This window comes from Gobius niger (genome assembly GCF_951799975.1).
Source record: "Gobius niger genome assembly, chromosome: 12".
In the NCBI taxonomy this organism is placed as follows: domain Eukaryota; kingdom Metazoa; phylum Chordata; class Actinopteri; order Gobiiformes; family Gobiidae; genus Gobius; species Gobius niger.
Genome location: NC_136863.1, coordinates 5,819,470 through 5,835,593, shown reverse-complemented (window position 1 = coordinate 5,835,593; position 16,124 = coordinate 5,819,470). Strand labels below are relative to the sequence as shown.

The following is a 16,124-nucleotide window of genomic DNA, read 5'->3' as shown; positions in this document are numbered from 1 at the left end:
GTTTTCGAGCCAGTTTCCTGAGTCACATTGAAACTATTGCCAAGTATTTATCAATCCATCGATGTACATTATATATTGTGCCCTAAAAGTGCATTATGTGACTTTCGATATGATAAAAAGTTGGTATAAGTCCGTATTTGATCTTTTAGTGACCTAGCGGGTTAGCATGGCACCTTCATTATTGATTTACGGTGGCTTCTACATCACTCCAGGATCAAATCTTTCAAAGTTTTCGCATGAGATGTACCGTCAGCTATGAAAACCTACAAGCAATTCTCCAAACTACCAAAAAACATCAAAGAGGCCACGTGACGGAAAATGCTAAATACAGCGAAGTTCCACAATGCACCTTTAAGGGAGTGAAATGGGCGCCAACGTAAATGGTAAATGGACTCAAAAGGACTTTTTATTGGATGATAAGTCGATATAGTAATTATTGTGACAGCCCAATCCTCCGGTGGGTCTTTATGCTCTAAAGCCTTCTCTGTTGCAGGCCCGCGGCTGTGGAACCAGCTGCCATTAGAGATTAGACAGGCCCAGTCCCTACCTGTTTTCAAATCTCAACTAAAAACGCACCTTTTTTCTCTGACGTTTAATGCAAATTGATGTTGCCTGCTGTTGTTGTTGTTGTACTTTTTTCCTCATATTTTTTACTGTAAATATTTGTATCTGTTTCTGTGTGCGGCACTTTGGCCAACTGTACAGTTCTTAGAGTGCTTTATAAATAAAGTTGGTATGGTATGGTGAAACGCTAACCCGGCTCTACTGACTTCTCTGATTTTCCTTCACAGAAGGAGGAGCAAACAAATCCGCGACTCTCTATCTTAAATCCCTCTCTGCAGTTGTGGAACGTGTCACAAATCTCCTGTTTATCCACGTCTTGGAAGTGTTAAATCCTTGATCAAACAACGGTAAACCTTTCTGAGGTTTCCATGTTTGTCATGTGGCATAATAAGAAGTGAGTGCTTCCTGTTGGCCTTATAAAATAAAAGCAAGAGCCTTTGACAGACTATCCATTTACCACATGATTATAATGTATTGTTTATATCCTTATCTCTTATGTCAGTGCCCTCTGCTTGACACGCGTGGAATTCTTTCCTTTCTATCTTTAAGCCCCCTAGTGGCTGGAGTGAGCATTCTGGTTATTTAAAAAAAAAAATCGTAACTCCGCACAGGAATGGGCGAGAGACTTACTTTCTTTTTCGACAAACGCAGGAATGTGTGCTCTACAAGGGCCGGATTGAATCAATCCCGCGGACTGGATTTGGCCCGCGGGCCGCCTGTTGGAGACCCCTGACATATACTTTATATGAAGAGTTCATTTGCAAATTCTTGTTTTGGATATTTGTTGCCAGTCTACAGGTGACACAAAGGTAAAGTTGTGTGAATTTAATTAAAGGGGAGGTATTATGCAAAATCGACTTTTTCAAGCTTTACATCATGTTATCATGTCTTCAGGCATGTTTATGTCAAAAACATGCCTGAAGTGTTGCCTTGGCACATTCACGTATTTTTGAGTAATCTGTAAAAACTCTGATGGCGGCCATTTTAGGGATAGGTTTGCCTGAGTCCTCCTAGGAACGCCCCCACCTCCTGGAGACGCCGCCGAGCTTTCGTCACCAGCCGAGTAACTAACCACTGCCCCTCAGCAGAACCCCCTCCCCACTGATGCCACAGACAGCGTGTGGAGGGGGCGTGTCGGAAAGAGTCAGAGGTTCTTAAAGAGACAGAGGCCTATTTCAATACATTCACTACAGCCATTTTGAGAGAGCAGTTTTATACAAGGCAGTTATTCTAATTTACCGCATTTACAGACCAACAGAAGCTTTCGTCATCATTGTAGTGTGCTATAGACTGGTGCTATGTGATTGAAAAAAGCATAATACCCCCTCTTTAAGAACAAGTGACTTGACATTTTTATGCCACTGAAATAGATCTTGTTATGAAAAACACTATATATATAACATATAACGTAACAGTACCAGCAAGAAAAAATAAAAAATATATATATATGTATATGTCTCGTTTTGGGCATTCTTAAAAGCCCAAAACGAGGACTGCATTGTATGAGAACAAAAAAGCTATGTTTGAAAACTGTCTAAGCTAGTGCAATATTATTATCACCATTTCTACACAGAACGTTCCATTAGATTGATCAGAAAGTTCAATTGCGGTAAAACATGGCTCAAAAAATACAAAATCAGGACTTAAACAAGGCTAAAATTGAACTAAAGTGGGAAAAGCATTACAAATTTCAAACCTTTGCTCATGTTTAAGTAATTTAACCAATGCGTTTTTGTCAGATGTAAAATCGCAGGGATTTTGCATCACATTGTGGTTTGGATATTGCACCTTATTATGTGATAACTATAATTTGGCGATTTATTTGTGCAGCCCAAGTTATTTCCACATGAAAGCGTTGAAGGATGTAAGTCATTAATCTACAGGAAACAGGTCAGAAATTGCTTCCGTTCATTTCCCGCTGTTTACTGGCGCTGTCAATTTAGCCCGACACAAACAGAGCTATCAGGAAGACGCACTGACACCCAGGCGGCCATTTTGTTTGATGTGGCGCTCTTTGGGGAGCCCCGCGCGCTGGCAGGGAGGAGATGAAGGGATGCAAAGACGTGACCGCTTATCTAAACTGATGACAAAGGGAGAGGTTTTATCCATAAACCGCAGAAGAAAAATAGTCCGGGAGTAAATAAACCGAGACGTTTGTCATGAGGAAGTGGCATTGAAGTCTAAACCAATCTCAGTTTAGACTTTGTTTGTAGCTCTGGGATTAAGAGGTCTTAAAAACGTTGCTCAGTTGTCTCACTTTTATGAGCAATTTAAAGAGGTGAGTGTTTTAATTGTAAAATATTAAACCAAACCTTGAAAATTAGTAATCTAAGAAGTGTTGCCATGGAAACTTCGCCTCCTGGATCTTACAATTTACTCTGAAATGGGGTTGCTGCTGTCAGTCAGGTCTAGGTTCAGCAACATATGCCCAAAGAATGAGATCAGCTGTCGATCTGAACTTCTGAATGACCCGGTTATTCCATCAATGGGTTTCTTCTTCCCTGATGGCACGGGAATAATCCAAGATGACAATGCCAGTATTCATCGGACACACTGTGAAAGAGTGGTTCAGGGAGCACCACAGGCTCCAGATCATCTTTGAAATGTGCAGGAGAAGGCTTTGCACGGTGGCCACGCTCTCTCATCATCAATACAGGATCTTGGTGAAGAATGAATGCAACACTGGGTTTTTTGACATTGCAGAAGCTTAAAGGAACAATGCCACAGTACGCTGTAATCAAAGCTAAAGGCGTCCAACAAGATATCAGAGCATGTGACCTTTTTATTGGTCAGGAAGTATAGCTTATTTCATTGATCATTTTATTATTCATTTTAAACAGGGAAAGTGGCATAATACATTAATTTCAAACAGGATATGGCTAAGTCCTCATTTCTACGTAATGTTAGTCCCTGGGTCGGCTGATGTAAACAATTTATACGGACTAAATGCAATCCAAGTCAAGGAATGACACAGGATTTAAGAAGAACTAAAATTGTTCTTAAAGCAGCACTAAGTAACTTGCTAACCTTAATAAATCCCTTCCGTAGTCCCACCGGAGTTAATACAAGTATTAATGGGATGATTGGAGGGTCTTTCATCTCTCCCGGTGTCTCTGGCCAGAAAACCACAATTGCAACTTCCCTGCCACCGGAGTCACCAATACGCACTAAAGGAATCCCGAAGAAGAAGCTAACATGCTAACGGGCAAAGCTAACTGCAGGCTAGCGCCACTTTAAACAGTATTTACAGCCAAGTTTGAGTGAAAAAAATTATTTCCATTGTGTAATTGGATGTACAATATCCCTCTCTCCCTTCGCCTTTTCTGTCAGCGTAGTGTTTACTCTCACGAACAATTAATAAGTTAAAACATGCTACGACACCTGCAGTTGCGCTTATGGCCTCTAGGGGCAAAGTTACTTAGTACTGCTTTAACCAGGATAAGTTGTACAACATTTTTTTTTTGACGTAAAAACGTCAGAATGTCACAAGTCAGTTGTTTTCCAGGAGAGGGTGAAGCCGAAAACCACTCTGGGGATGTTTTTGATCAGGAAATAGTATTACAACCAGGTTAAAAGCTCCAACAAGTCAATTTTGCATGATATAGGACTTTTAAAGTAGCCCAATTCTTAATTTAACCTTTGTTCAATTTACTTTAAGGTAGACCTGGTCGCCATGCTGCTGTCTTTTGTTTTGTTTCTGAACATTTGTAAGACAAAAAGCTAATGTGAATAACTGTGTTTAACTTCAAAAGAAAAGCAAATGTGAACCGACTGATGAGGACAAACATGAGTCAACTGAATGTTTAATCAACTAAAGTATGACATACGAACAGAAACAAGAAAGCAAAAACATAGAAATAAACTATATGTAAAAGGAACATGTCCTATTGTCGAACCTGTGTGCCTTAATTTAGCCAATACCACTACCACGCGTAATGCTACTCTGTCATTCAAAGCGCTGGGATTTCTGAGTCAGGGCTTTGGTGAGGAGCACTTAGCCTACTGTGCATTAAACTCACCCAACCTCCTAATTCAGCGTCTTTGGCCCATTTAATTCTGGCAGCTAACCAACTTTATGAATTCATATTAATAATCCAGGCTTCGCCGACTTCCTCTCCCCGTCAGTGTCCCTAACTCTGCAAACCAGCCTGAGTTTGGGCAGACTGGCTCATGCAAACTCCACACAGAAATGCTCCACTTTCTTGCTGAGTAATGCGGCTGTTATTATGTGCGGCAGCCAGGTTATTGCTGTTATTTTTTGTCTCGGATAATGTTTGTTTGTCCTTGGGCGCAATGTCAACTTCTACGAACACAGACTTTTCAAACAGATGCTAAATTATGCAAGGGGACATTGCAAAGCCAGACAATGCAAGCTGAGCGGGAGATAAAGGCAATAGAAAAGGACACCGTGATGTGGAGACTCACCAGCTGCAGCCAAATGTTGGTGGTCAGCACTTGATTCTTCTCATCCTGAAAATAAAAATAAAACAAGAAATACATTATAAATATAAAAAAAGGTGCTTTTGTAAGATCTCTGGACGTGGTGTGAAGTATGTAAAACTATGACTAGACAGACCCAAGACTAGATGCAAGTTGGTTATTGTATACCCACTACTGCCACCTCAGGTCTTATGCATAACTGCAGCTTCTATATTAAGCTTGTGCATGATGGCACTTTAGACCCACTCTACACATTAGCACATGGCTGGAACATGTAGGGGGATGAAAAAAAAATACACATTTTTAAACTCTGCATAGTCCCTTTAAATCAGTTCACATTGTTCTCTGTCCCCAAACAAATGAATAGGGAAGCCAGGTGCAATACTATAGTTTGGCGAGGCATGTTTTGTCTGTTTCATGACATTTATATCATTTCTGTGGTTTCTTTATCATCAATGTCTTACAAGATGACGTTTATTGGCCATTGGATGTGTATCCGACCCCACAAAAAAGCAGAAATCTAACTTATTTTGATTTAGCATTTAGCTCATGGGACACTTTTAGATGCTAATTTGTATCTAAGTAAAATCTCAAAAGGTCTGTACATTCATTACTGATTTCTAACTAGGCTTTGAACTCACTTAAGTACAAGAGTAAGTACACCCTTTGGAATTTCTCTCTTCTGCCTAAATTGGTCATACAATGTGGTGGGATCTTTATTAAAATCAAAAGAATGAATAAACAGTGTCTGCTTAAACTAATACCACCCAAATGTTTACATTTAATCATATTTTTATTGGTCATAATACAAAGGACACAGGACAACGTGGAATAAGTAAGTACACCGCCTGAATCTCACTGAACTGCAGCAGTTTTGTAAAGAGGAATGGTCCGAGATTCATCCTGATCGTTGTGAACATCTAGGGCCAGATCTTGTGGCGGCGCACGGGGCGGCGCAGGCTCTTGGCGAATTATTTTCCGAGTGGTGGAGCTATATGTGCCATTCGCCTCCGCCACCTGTGAGGGGGCGTCACAAGAGGAGGTGACTGCACTGATGGAAACACGGCTGACATTCACTTCCTCGTTTACATTGCGCTGTCTTGCATTCTTTCTTAAGCCTTAGGCTCTCACAGGTCAAACTAAAAACTTTATTTACCCCATCGTGAGCTAAACTATGTTCACGTCTCGAGAGAAAAAGCTACAGCGTCCGCTGTGGCGCGGATCGGCCAGCGCTTGGCGTGAACGCAAAGCAAAACAAAAGCACATGTTCACCCCCCACTCCCACACAACCACTCTCCTGGACGTGGAGTCGATCTGGTTGGAGGAAAATGTGTGTCTCCACTTACTTAAATGCGCTAAGTCTGGAGTGGCAAGATCACAAAGTGCTCCTACTGAGGCAAAATGTCACGCTATCGTCTGCGTTTTGAGACACAAGAACTGTTTCTGCAGGAAAGCCGTTATTGTTGCAAAAGAAGGATCAGCAGCTGTTTAATACAAGGGTTCACTTACATTCTCCATGCATGTTGTGAATGTCTCAGGTTTTTCTGCAAAATATATTGATAAACTTGTGAATTAATTTTTCTATTGATGATAACAAGTTGTTCAGGCCCTGAGGCTATAAAACAGCCCCACACCATGATGCTCCTGCTCCAGACTTCCCAGTGAGGAGAAGGTTTTGATGTTGGTGTCCTGTTCCATTGTTCCTCCACACATGACGTTGTGTGTTCCTCCCAAACTATTCAACTTTGGTTTGTGAAAGAGCACTTGGATGCTCCACAGCACAGCTAACCCACTAAATTTGGTCGATGGGTTTAGGCTTCTACTAAAAAGGTTGGGAAGCACCGTTTTAGAAAAGAAGCTTGTCAAGTTTGTAAAGTGCAATAGAAATGTAACAGGTGATTTTTAATGTTAGTATCATAAAAGGAAGGACACAACAGCAGCACTGATCTCAGCTCCAACCTTCCTGTTTGAAGAGGAATGTCCTGCTATTTAGCCACTGCTGGCATCTTAAAATGACACATTATTGTACATAATAAATCAGGAAAGTGCGGTGAAAAAGCCAGACTCCTTTGATAAAACACTGTCATGTTTGGCAGATGAGCTGTGGCCTCTGAGGAGCCGACAGGAGCCAGTCCAGTGCACACAGTTTCAAACGAGTGTTGCAGATGGCAGCGATCCTGAGCAGAGGGCGCTGAATATGAAGCACAGTCAGTTTGATGAATGTGCTCCTGCTAATGGGGCACGCAGGTTGTGGAGCGTGCGGAGGAGATTAAACTATACAGACTTGTAGTAGCTTAGAGGCAGGATCAGAGGGTGAAAAGGTAAATAAAAGGTTCAATAAACGACCCGACCTGCTGCAGCTGAAAAATAAGACGAGTGTTCGGTGGCACTAGGGGAGAGAACGGACTCAGAGGTGGCCAATGCCTGTCAGAAAAGGCTTTCTCCTTGAAATATAGCCCATGCCATTATGGAGGAAAAGCATTCAGTGATGACATAAGCCGGTCAGTCTGTAAAATGAAGTTGTCAGGCTGACCTCTTTCTTTGCTCCTTAACATAGTAAATATCCGATGGAAAGTTCTTACCCATTTGCTTGGTTAAAGTTATAACCAGGTTATATTTATGTTGACAAGCAAATTACTTAAAATGGGTGGCGTCAGATAGAGGAGAAAACCCACACAGACTTAGTCAAACAATTCCTTTCCATTTAGTCAACTTTTTTTCCAGCTTTTTTCTAGATCTCATGAACTACGCTTAACTTATTATTCTAGTCAGCAAAATCAGTGAAATTCACAGTGACATCCAGTAGCATTAACGTTCAAGAGAGGAAGACTGAAACTACAGATCTACAACAATCACATGCATTTCAGAGCATGTGTGCAGGTTAGCATGAGGCTCCATGAAGACAGAGAGAGATCTGCAAAGGACCTTGACCATTTTCAATATGACTTTGATGTGATTGCAATCAGTCAGAAGTCAGCATGGAAATTGATGCCAGGATAATAGTAGGGGAAAAGCTTTATTAACCTTGCCAGCAAGCGAAATTATCCCAGAATGTATGAGTTCACAAACACAAGAGGATCCATGTGCTACTCTCATTGAATACCGATCAGTGGTTTGGGCCAATCACATGACTGTATTGCCCTGAGTGCACGAGTGGAACTTTTGCGAACAACAAAAAACACGGAGATAATGGGAAAACACACATAAATTTTTTCAAAACTAAATATTTGATAGTCATTTTGAGGCTGTGATTGGAGAAATTGAGGTGCGCTTGATCCAATAAACAGGAAATACTGCGGCAAAAGTTCGTCCTCTCCCCAAATGACTTGCACTAGATGATTCCAGATTGATATCAGTGCCAACGGTTTTGGCACCAGAGCCGTTTTTTCCAAGGTGTGTAGGGCCCCCGCAGCCTCAAGGGCCCCACATCTCAGTCAAACTACGGTGTTGTTTCACAGATTAATCAACGAGTTGTTACGGGGACAGGCTCTGACAGTGCTCACTCACTCTCCGCATGTCACCCGGGTCCCGGGTGCTGCTCTCGTGTTTTCTCTGCGCGGACTTGGGGCTGCAACGCCCACACTCTCATTTACACTCTCCTCTTATTGTCTCGAGCGGAGACTCAGGACCGTAGTTTGGTGAATAGACGAGTAAAGCCGTTGTACGTAGCCTTTTTGAGATGAATCCATGATCCAGCCAATCCACATGAATGTGCACAGTCTACAACGAAGTGGACTACTCACAGGCTAATTCTCAGTGGTCAGACAGAAATAAGCATTAGTTGCAGGTTTCAGCTAGTTTTAAATCAGCGGTTCCCAAACTGTGGGTCAGGGGCCAGAAGTGAGAGAAAGGGACCATTTACCATTTTAAAAAGTGGGGGAAATAGACTATAGTAGTCCTAAAGCCCAGTCTCACAGTGGCTGTTTTTGACCGTAAATGGATTCGCTCTTTGTCGAATAGCCACGGGATGCGCACTGTAGGGCCCCGTCTGGATTTTTGCTTAGGGCCCCAGAAGGGCCAGCACCGGCTCTGTTTGGCACTGTAAAAAATGTTACACCTTTACTGCAAAAGTACCCACCAACAAAGTCAAAGGGCTATGCAGGTGTAGGATTCTGAACAAAGAGACTGAGCTAAATTATAAACACTACCTGACACAATTCTACGTTGAGTTATGTTGGTAGTTTCCACAGTGATGCATTTCACAGAACAACTACGAGACCCATTTGTTTTACACCAGGATGATTCTTGACAAAACCATGTCAGTAAAAGTAAGCCATTTGCTGTTGGCGGGAGATTAGCAAGAAAACATCAACACATCTGCGCAATGTTGGAATGGATAATACAGAAATAGAAAACGACAACAATGTGGTTCAAAGGTTCATGTTTTTCGATTCCACAAAAGTCTGCGCTGTGCCATAGTTTCTCTCAGATTGATTCAGAACATGTCCAGCAGCAGCTCCGACCTCTGCCTTCTCTCATCCCTCTGTTTTTAACTAAACCCTGTCCGCAGCCTCGTGCTGACAGCAGGGGGCAGTCTCATGCAGTATTCATGAGTGATGCTCCAGACGGGCATCACTCTTTTGATATTCTGTCAGCGCTTCTGCTCAGATCTGATTTGAAAAGAGAAAAACTGAGCGAAAACAAACCCATCGACAGTGTCTCAATATCACAGTAATGACCTGAGCCAGAGGGGGCAGAGGGGGCAGACGGGGCAGAGGCTCAGTGACGTTTGACCGGCTGCACGCATTTAATGATATTATGATATTGTCCTTTATTCATTTTACCAAACTGAGCTTCATTGTATTGAAACAAACATCTTAAGCTACACAGTGGCGCAGCGGCTAGCACTGATCCACATTTAACATTATCCCACAGGTTACTATCCCACTGAAATTGAGTTTTTCAGCAAAATCAACATCTTGCATTAATAAATCTTTAATGGAAAACTTCCTACTCACGAGAATCCTGGCCAAAACCGCTTAAAAACCAATGCAACCAATGAAAAACCTGGAGCCTGGAGGGGGGAAAGTAACACCAAACGGTCTACTAAAACAAAAGCCGAGCAAAATGTATTATTTTTGGACTTTAACGATTATGCTTAGGAGACTGATGAAGAATTTAGGTTATATAATGTCAAGCCACACAAGTTTTTGTTGAACAAGCAGTAGATATCCCATTAAGACTGAAATTACGATCAAAACATTTAACAGACACAGTGTTTCCTTGCAGTTTTATATAGTTCCCTATAGACTCGCGACCCACTGAAAATGGTTCCGTGACCAACTTTTGGGTCCCGACCCGCCAGTGGAGAATCACTGTTTAACATTATGACCAAGCAGGATGTTCTGACAGGACATTTTTGCATTTTAGAGTACTTTAACAGGTATTTGATCTCTTATTTGCACAATAATATTTCACATAATCATCTTGGGGGCCAGAGGTTCTGTGCTGGAGGGCCGGACTAGCCCCCGAGCCTGATGTTGCCTACCCCTGATGTAGGGGGAGGAAAATACATATTTTTGACATTATAACATATGGGGCCCGATCTTGTGACGATAGCGTGACATTTTGCGCTCAGTAGGACTTTGTGATCTTGCCACTCCAGACTTAGCGCATTTAAGTGGGTGGAGACACACATTTTCCTCCAACCAGAGGAAGATCGACTCCGCGTCCCGGAGAGTGGTTGTGTGGGAGTGGGGGGTGAACATGTGCTTTTGTTTTGCTTCGCGTTCGCGCCAAGCGCGGGCCGATCTGCGCCACAGCGGACGCTGTAGCTCTTTTTCTCTCGAGACGTGAACATCGTTTAGCTCACGATGGGGTAAATAAAGTTTTTAGTTTGACCTGTGAGAGCCTAAGGCTTAAGAAAGAACGCAAGACAGCGCAATGTAAACGAGGAAGTGAATGTCAGCCGTGTTTCCATCAGTGCAGTCACCTCCTCTTGTGACGCCCCCTCACAGGTGGCGGAGGCGAATGGCACATATAGCGCCGCCACTCGGAAAATAATTCACCAAGAGCCTGCGCTGCCCCGTGCGCCGCCACAAGATCTGGCCCAAAGTCTCTTTAAAAAGAAAATGACTTTTGTCCGTTTACTATTGACCCGGATGTTTGCAGATTGTGTTCAGCCTGTTCAAAACAAAAAAAGGAAAGAAAAAAAAAGAAAAGAAAATGCTTCCAAACTGTGAGTCATCTGTGGGTCTGGAGAGCTACTGGTTAGATTCCTGACACAGAGCTTTTGTCTGGTGGATGAACCTGTCGTTCAAATTCAGCAGCTCAGTCTGTGCTTCTGGCCAAGTAATTATTTGTGAAATACAGATAAACACCTGATGTCAAGTCATTATGATAAAGATGCTTTTTTTTAAACTACTCTTACCTCCCTCTTGTCTCGTGTGCCTTCTGTGCTACATTTTCATTCTAATACAATCTCCCTCACGTTGTACAAAGCGGCCGTCTGCTGCGGGACACTTTGATGGATGATTGCAGACTTATTATCACAGAACATCAGGACATGGGACATTAGCTCAGCAGATTAATATGCCTCTGTTCATTTCTCACTGCGCTGGAGCCATTCGGAGCCTGTTTTAAGCACGAAGCGGCGCTCGCACACAGACTGTTTTCAGCCTAATCAAGCGTCGAATTACCGCTCGTCACCGCAAGTGTAAAATTAAAAAAACAATTAATATTTAAAAACAGTGAAACAGCGTCTAAGTCTCACCTCTTCTGCAGGTTTCTCGTTATTGTCGGTTTCTGCATCAAATAGAGATGACGGATCAAAGGCTGTGATTATTTATGTAATACAGCGACAACTGCAAGCAGCAAAAAAGCCTTATCAACAATTATCTCTGCAAGTTAGTCAAATTCTTTCTTGAAGTGGACACGGTCTGCGTATTTGGGACTTAAAAACATTATTTTGAGTAACTCAGCATCGAAATTGTATGTTAAAAATGGAAATAATATTTAGACGTCATTTGGGTGTTTTAGAATATTGGCAATCGATCTAATGCCGATATCTCTGGACCTGAAAGTGATAGACATCCCGATCGTATTTTATATATTTTATAGGCTCATTCATACTTCATAAGGCTGAGAGCTGCAAGAACAAAATTAAGCCGTTTTTGCTTTGTAACCCTAGAAATGTCTTACATGTGTTACAAGGCAAAAATGTGTGACCTAGGCTTAAAGGGAAAGGCCACCGTTTTTATATAATGAGATATGTTCTTACCTGAGCTTAGATGAGTTGATGCGTACCTGTCTGGTCTTTGTGCGCGCGCTCAGTCACTCACGCAAAACGAGCAAAGATGTTGTTAGCATTTGGCCTCTCCCAATGTATTCCGATAGCTCCAAATGGGGGTGATGTTGGAAGTTCTTCCATGGGCACACACAAAGACCAGACAGGTACGTATCAACTCGTGTAGACTCAGGTAAGAACATATCACAGTATGGAAGAACTGTGTGCCCTCAGTCATGCAAAACGACCAAAGATGTTGTTAGCATTTAGAAGCGACCAAGCTCTTCAATTCCTTTAAATGTCTAAACAGAACATCCATTTAGGCCATACATGATGTACAAACACTGGCATTTGTAGAAAGTGAGGCTTTACTACCGACCCCCACTGTTGGAGTGGCCAAGTATTTGTATTTTAATTTATGAAAGGAAGGATATAACATATTTGGAATGATCAGATCACTTTATGTGAGTTGTTAAAGGGCGGGTGTTATGCAAAATTGACTTTTTCAAGCTTTACATCATGTTATTATGTCACTCCCTCATTAAAAACATGCCTGAAGTGTTGCCTTGGCACATTCACGTATTTTTGAGTAATCTGTAAAAACTCTGATGGCGGCCATTTTAGGGATAGGTTTGCCTGAGTCCTCCTAGGAACGCCCCCACCTCCTGGAGACGCCTCCGAGCTTTCGTCACCAGCCGAGTAACCAACCACTGCTCCTCAGCAGAACCCCCTCCCCACTGATGCCACAGACAGTGTGTGGAGGGGGCGTGTCGGAAAGGGTCAGAGGTTCTTAAAGAGACAGAGGCCTATTTCAAGACATTCGCCATTTTGAGAGAGCAATTTTATACAAGGCAGTTATTCTAATTTACTGCATTTACAGACCAACAGAAGGTTTCGTCACCATTGTAGTGTGATATAGACTGGTACTTTGTGATTGAAAAAAGCATAATACCCCCTCTTTAATATTAATGTCATCATTACCCAAGGATATTCAGTGTAGAAAAGTCCTTGGATCCTCCTTTAATGTTTTTACAGTTTATTGATAGAGATACTAGTTGTAATATTTAGATATAATATTGATATATATATCATTTGCATGAAAAGATGCGACCATTCACTTTTTCAATCACAGCAAGCCATTTTTAAGGCAGTCTCTTGGTATCGGTTAATATTAAATATTGCCAATGCTCAAACCCCCAGTATCGTGTCGATATCAGAAGCAAATCAGCTGCATCTCTTACTCTAAGTGGGGGCACTTTTTACTTAAACTGTTTCGTCTTCTATAAAGCGCTCCTGGATTAAACTATGTCAAAAACAAAACTATCCTCCACATTTTTAAAGCCATATACCTATAAAAAGCAAAACACACTCTTTAAAGCGTAGGCTACATTTTGCCTGATGCTGTGCGTCCGCCGAGCCCGTCAAAATGCAAAGATTGTCCCAAAACTAAAAAAGCAATTAGACACTTTCCCCCAAATGGTTCCAAGCTAATCTGGAGCTGTTTATTGCGCTGAGCCATCCCTCACACACGGGCGGTTTATCAGGGGACATCAGCTGCTGGTCTGGCCCTCTCTCCTCTCGCCTCGTGTCCAGATTCCGTTTGGTTCACGCTCCGTCGGTCTAATCTCTAAAGTCAAGATCGAAACTGGCTCGGTCCCACTGACCCAGACCTGGTGTCGGGCAAACTTCTGAAACTGTTTGCCGAAAGAAGCAAGATTCACAAGACAAACGGGCCGCCTCACCACGTCCATGATCTGCAGCAGGCTGAAGCTGAAGTGCACGGTCAGGCTGTGCGAGTCGTTGTTCACCGGTCGCTCCAGAGGGTTGTAGCTTTTCATCAGGTCCCGGTACAGTCTGCGCTGGTGGACGCCCTGCAAGGAGGCTGCACACACGAGAGAGGGGGATGATTTCATCGACTGCTGACTAAAATGTAACTAAAACGTCCAGATATTTTCGTCAAATGAAAAAAAAACTGAATACAAATGAAAAAGTGAGGCTAAAATCATCAAAACTCCCTATGACAGATTGAAAGAGCCTCATATCATTTACCTTCACTACCAAAGGAGCAGCTCTGTGCTTTGTTCATGTGGCCTCGATTAAATATGATTATAATGATATTGCCCGATCCCCCAAAAAACAACAAACGTCTCCACAAAGCGTTCACAAAGCCCTCATTTTTTGTCGATTCTCAATGGTGTTAACCTGTTATCTGGCAGTTTAGAGTTAGCAATTATGCATAATCCAAATCTCAAAGCCATAATCCTGACCCCTGACCCTAAATCTAACCTTAACTTCCTGATCAGCGGGCACTTGCCTGGCATTATCATCTTCAGCTGATCTCACTCTTTGCTTCACACACCAGATCATAACAGTTACATCCAGGTGGCAACTTTTTCTCTTTGCTCAGGCAGTGACTGAAGAAACGTATATAAAGGCTACAAAGACGCAACGTAGGAAACTTTTTACAACCTTTGCATGGCAGGACAAAAGAAACCACCTCCATAAAAAGTTCATAACATCGTCTTATGAATAAAACATTCATGTAGCTTCAACGTAACGTTTCACTTCACTGATTTCTTGGCTATTGTTTGAAATCACACACGTGTTTTATGCTCAGCAAGACACTGAAAACATCGACAGCGTTGTGTGTTTCAGCCCCGTGCTGGAGATGAAGCTCATTAACTGCCAAATATTACCAAACAGTATTCGACGTAAGGTCGGGGTCGTACCGTGCAGGAGGCAGCAGAGCGTCAGGGCGAGCAGCGTGAAGACCCGGCCGTCCATCCTCACCGATCCTCATGCACGAACCGAGCGCGTCTTCACCACCTGCGATAGTGGCAACCACAAGCAACACGAGGAGGGAGGGAGGGAGCGGGAGAGGAGAGGGAGAGAGAGAGAGGAGAGAGGGCAAGAGAGAGAGGGAGAGAGAGAGAGAAAGAGACACAGAGGGGGGGGAGAGAAGGAGACAGAGAGGGGGAGAGGAGAGAGAGAAAGGGAGAGGAGGGAGAGAGTGAGAGGAGAGAGAGGGTAAGAGAGACACTGACCACACTGGGAGGGAGGGAGAGGGGGAGAGAGGGTGAGGGGAGAGGAGAGAGAGGGAAAGAGAGAGGGGGAGAGAGGAGAGAAAGGGGGAGAGAGAGGGAGAGAGGGAGAGAGAGAGGAGAGAGGGGAGAGAGGGAGAGAGTGAGAGGAGAGAGAGGGGGAGAGAGAGAGAGGGGGGAGGAGAGGGAGAGAGTGAGAGAGAGGGAGAGGAGAGGGAGAGAGTGAGAGAGAGGGAGAGGAGAGGGAGAGAGAGAGGGGAGAGAGTGAGAGTGAGAGAGAGGGAGAGAGTGAGAGTGAGAGAGAGGGAGAGAGTGAGAGGAGAGAGAGGGGGAGAGAGAGAGAGGGGGAGGAGAGGGAGAGAGAGAGGGGAGAGAGAGACACATAGAGAGGGGGAGAGAGGGAGAGGAGAGAGAGGAGAGGAGACGAGAGAAAGGGAGAGAGAGAGAGGGGAGAGAGAGACACATAGAGAGGGGGAGAGAGAGGAGAGGAGAGGAGAGAGAGGGAGAGAGAGAGAGTGGGAGAGAGAGGAATAGAGAGGGAGAGAGAGAGAGAGAGAGAGAGAGAGAGAGAGAGATAGAGAGGGGGAGAGAGGGTGAGAGAGGGGGGAGGGCGAGAGAGTCCCACCCGCTCATCAGTATTCAAGAGCGACGCGATCTGGTCTGGAGAGGCGAGAATAGTTTGGATTTATATGATTTGTGGGTGATTTGAGTATGAAGTTGCACCATTGAAACAAAACTCCAGGTGTGATTTTAGGGAAACATTACAACGTCCCCCAAAAAAACAAGAGGCCCTCCAAAAACTAAATATTTATTTTACACAACCCTTGACACACTGCACCAGCCAAATTCAGTTC

At 43.3% G+C, this 16,124-nt stretch overlaps 1 protein-coding gene across 1 annotated transcript in view; it reads right to left on the bottom strand.

Moving 5' to 3' along the window:
- Positions 1–15,118, bottom strand: part of LOC306970993 (neuronal acetylcholine receptor subunit alpha-7-like) — a 76,524-nt gene extending 61,406 nt beyond the window's left edge. The window contains exons 1-3 of the mRNA XM_079567118.1: positions 14,959–15,118; positions 13,972–14,111; positions 4,990–5,034 (exon numbers count right to left, since the gene is read on the bottom strand). Coding sequence (XP_079423244.1) covers positions 4,990–5,034; positions 13,972–14,111; positions 14,959–15,013 — 240 coding nt within the window. The 5' untranslated portion in view covers positions 15,014–15,118. The remainder of the gene's footprint in view (positions 1–4,989; positions 5,035–13,971; positions 14,112–14,958) is intronic.
- Between the last annotated feature and the right edge of the window lie 1,006 nt (positions 15,119–16,124).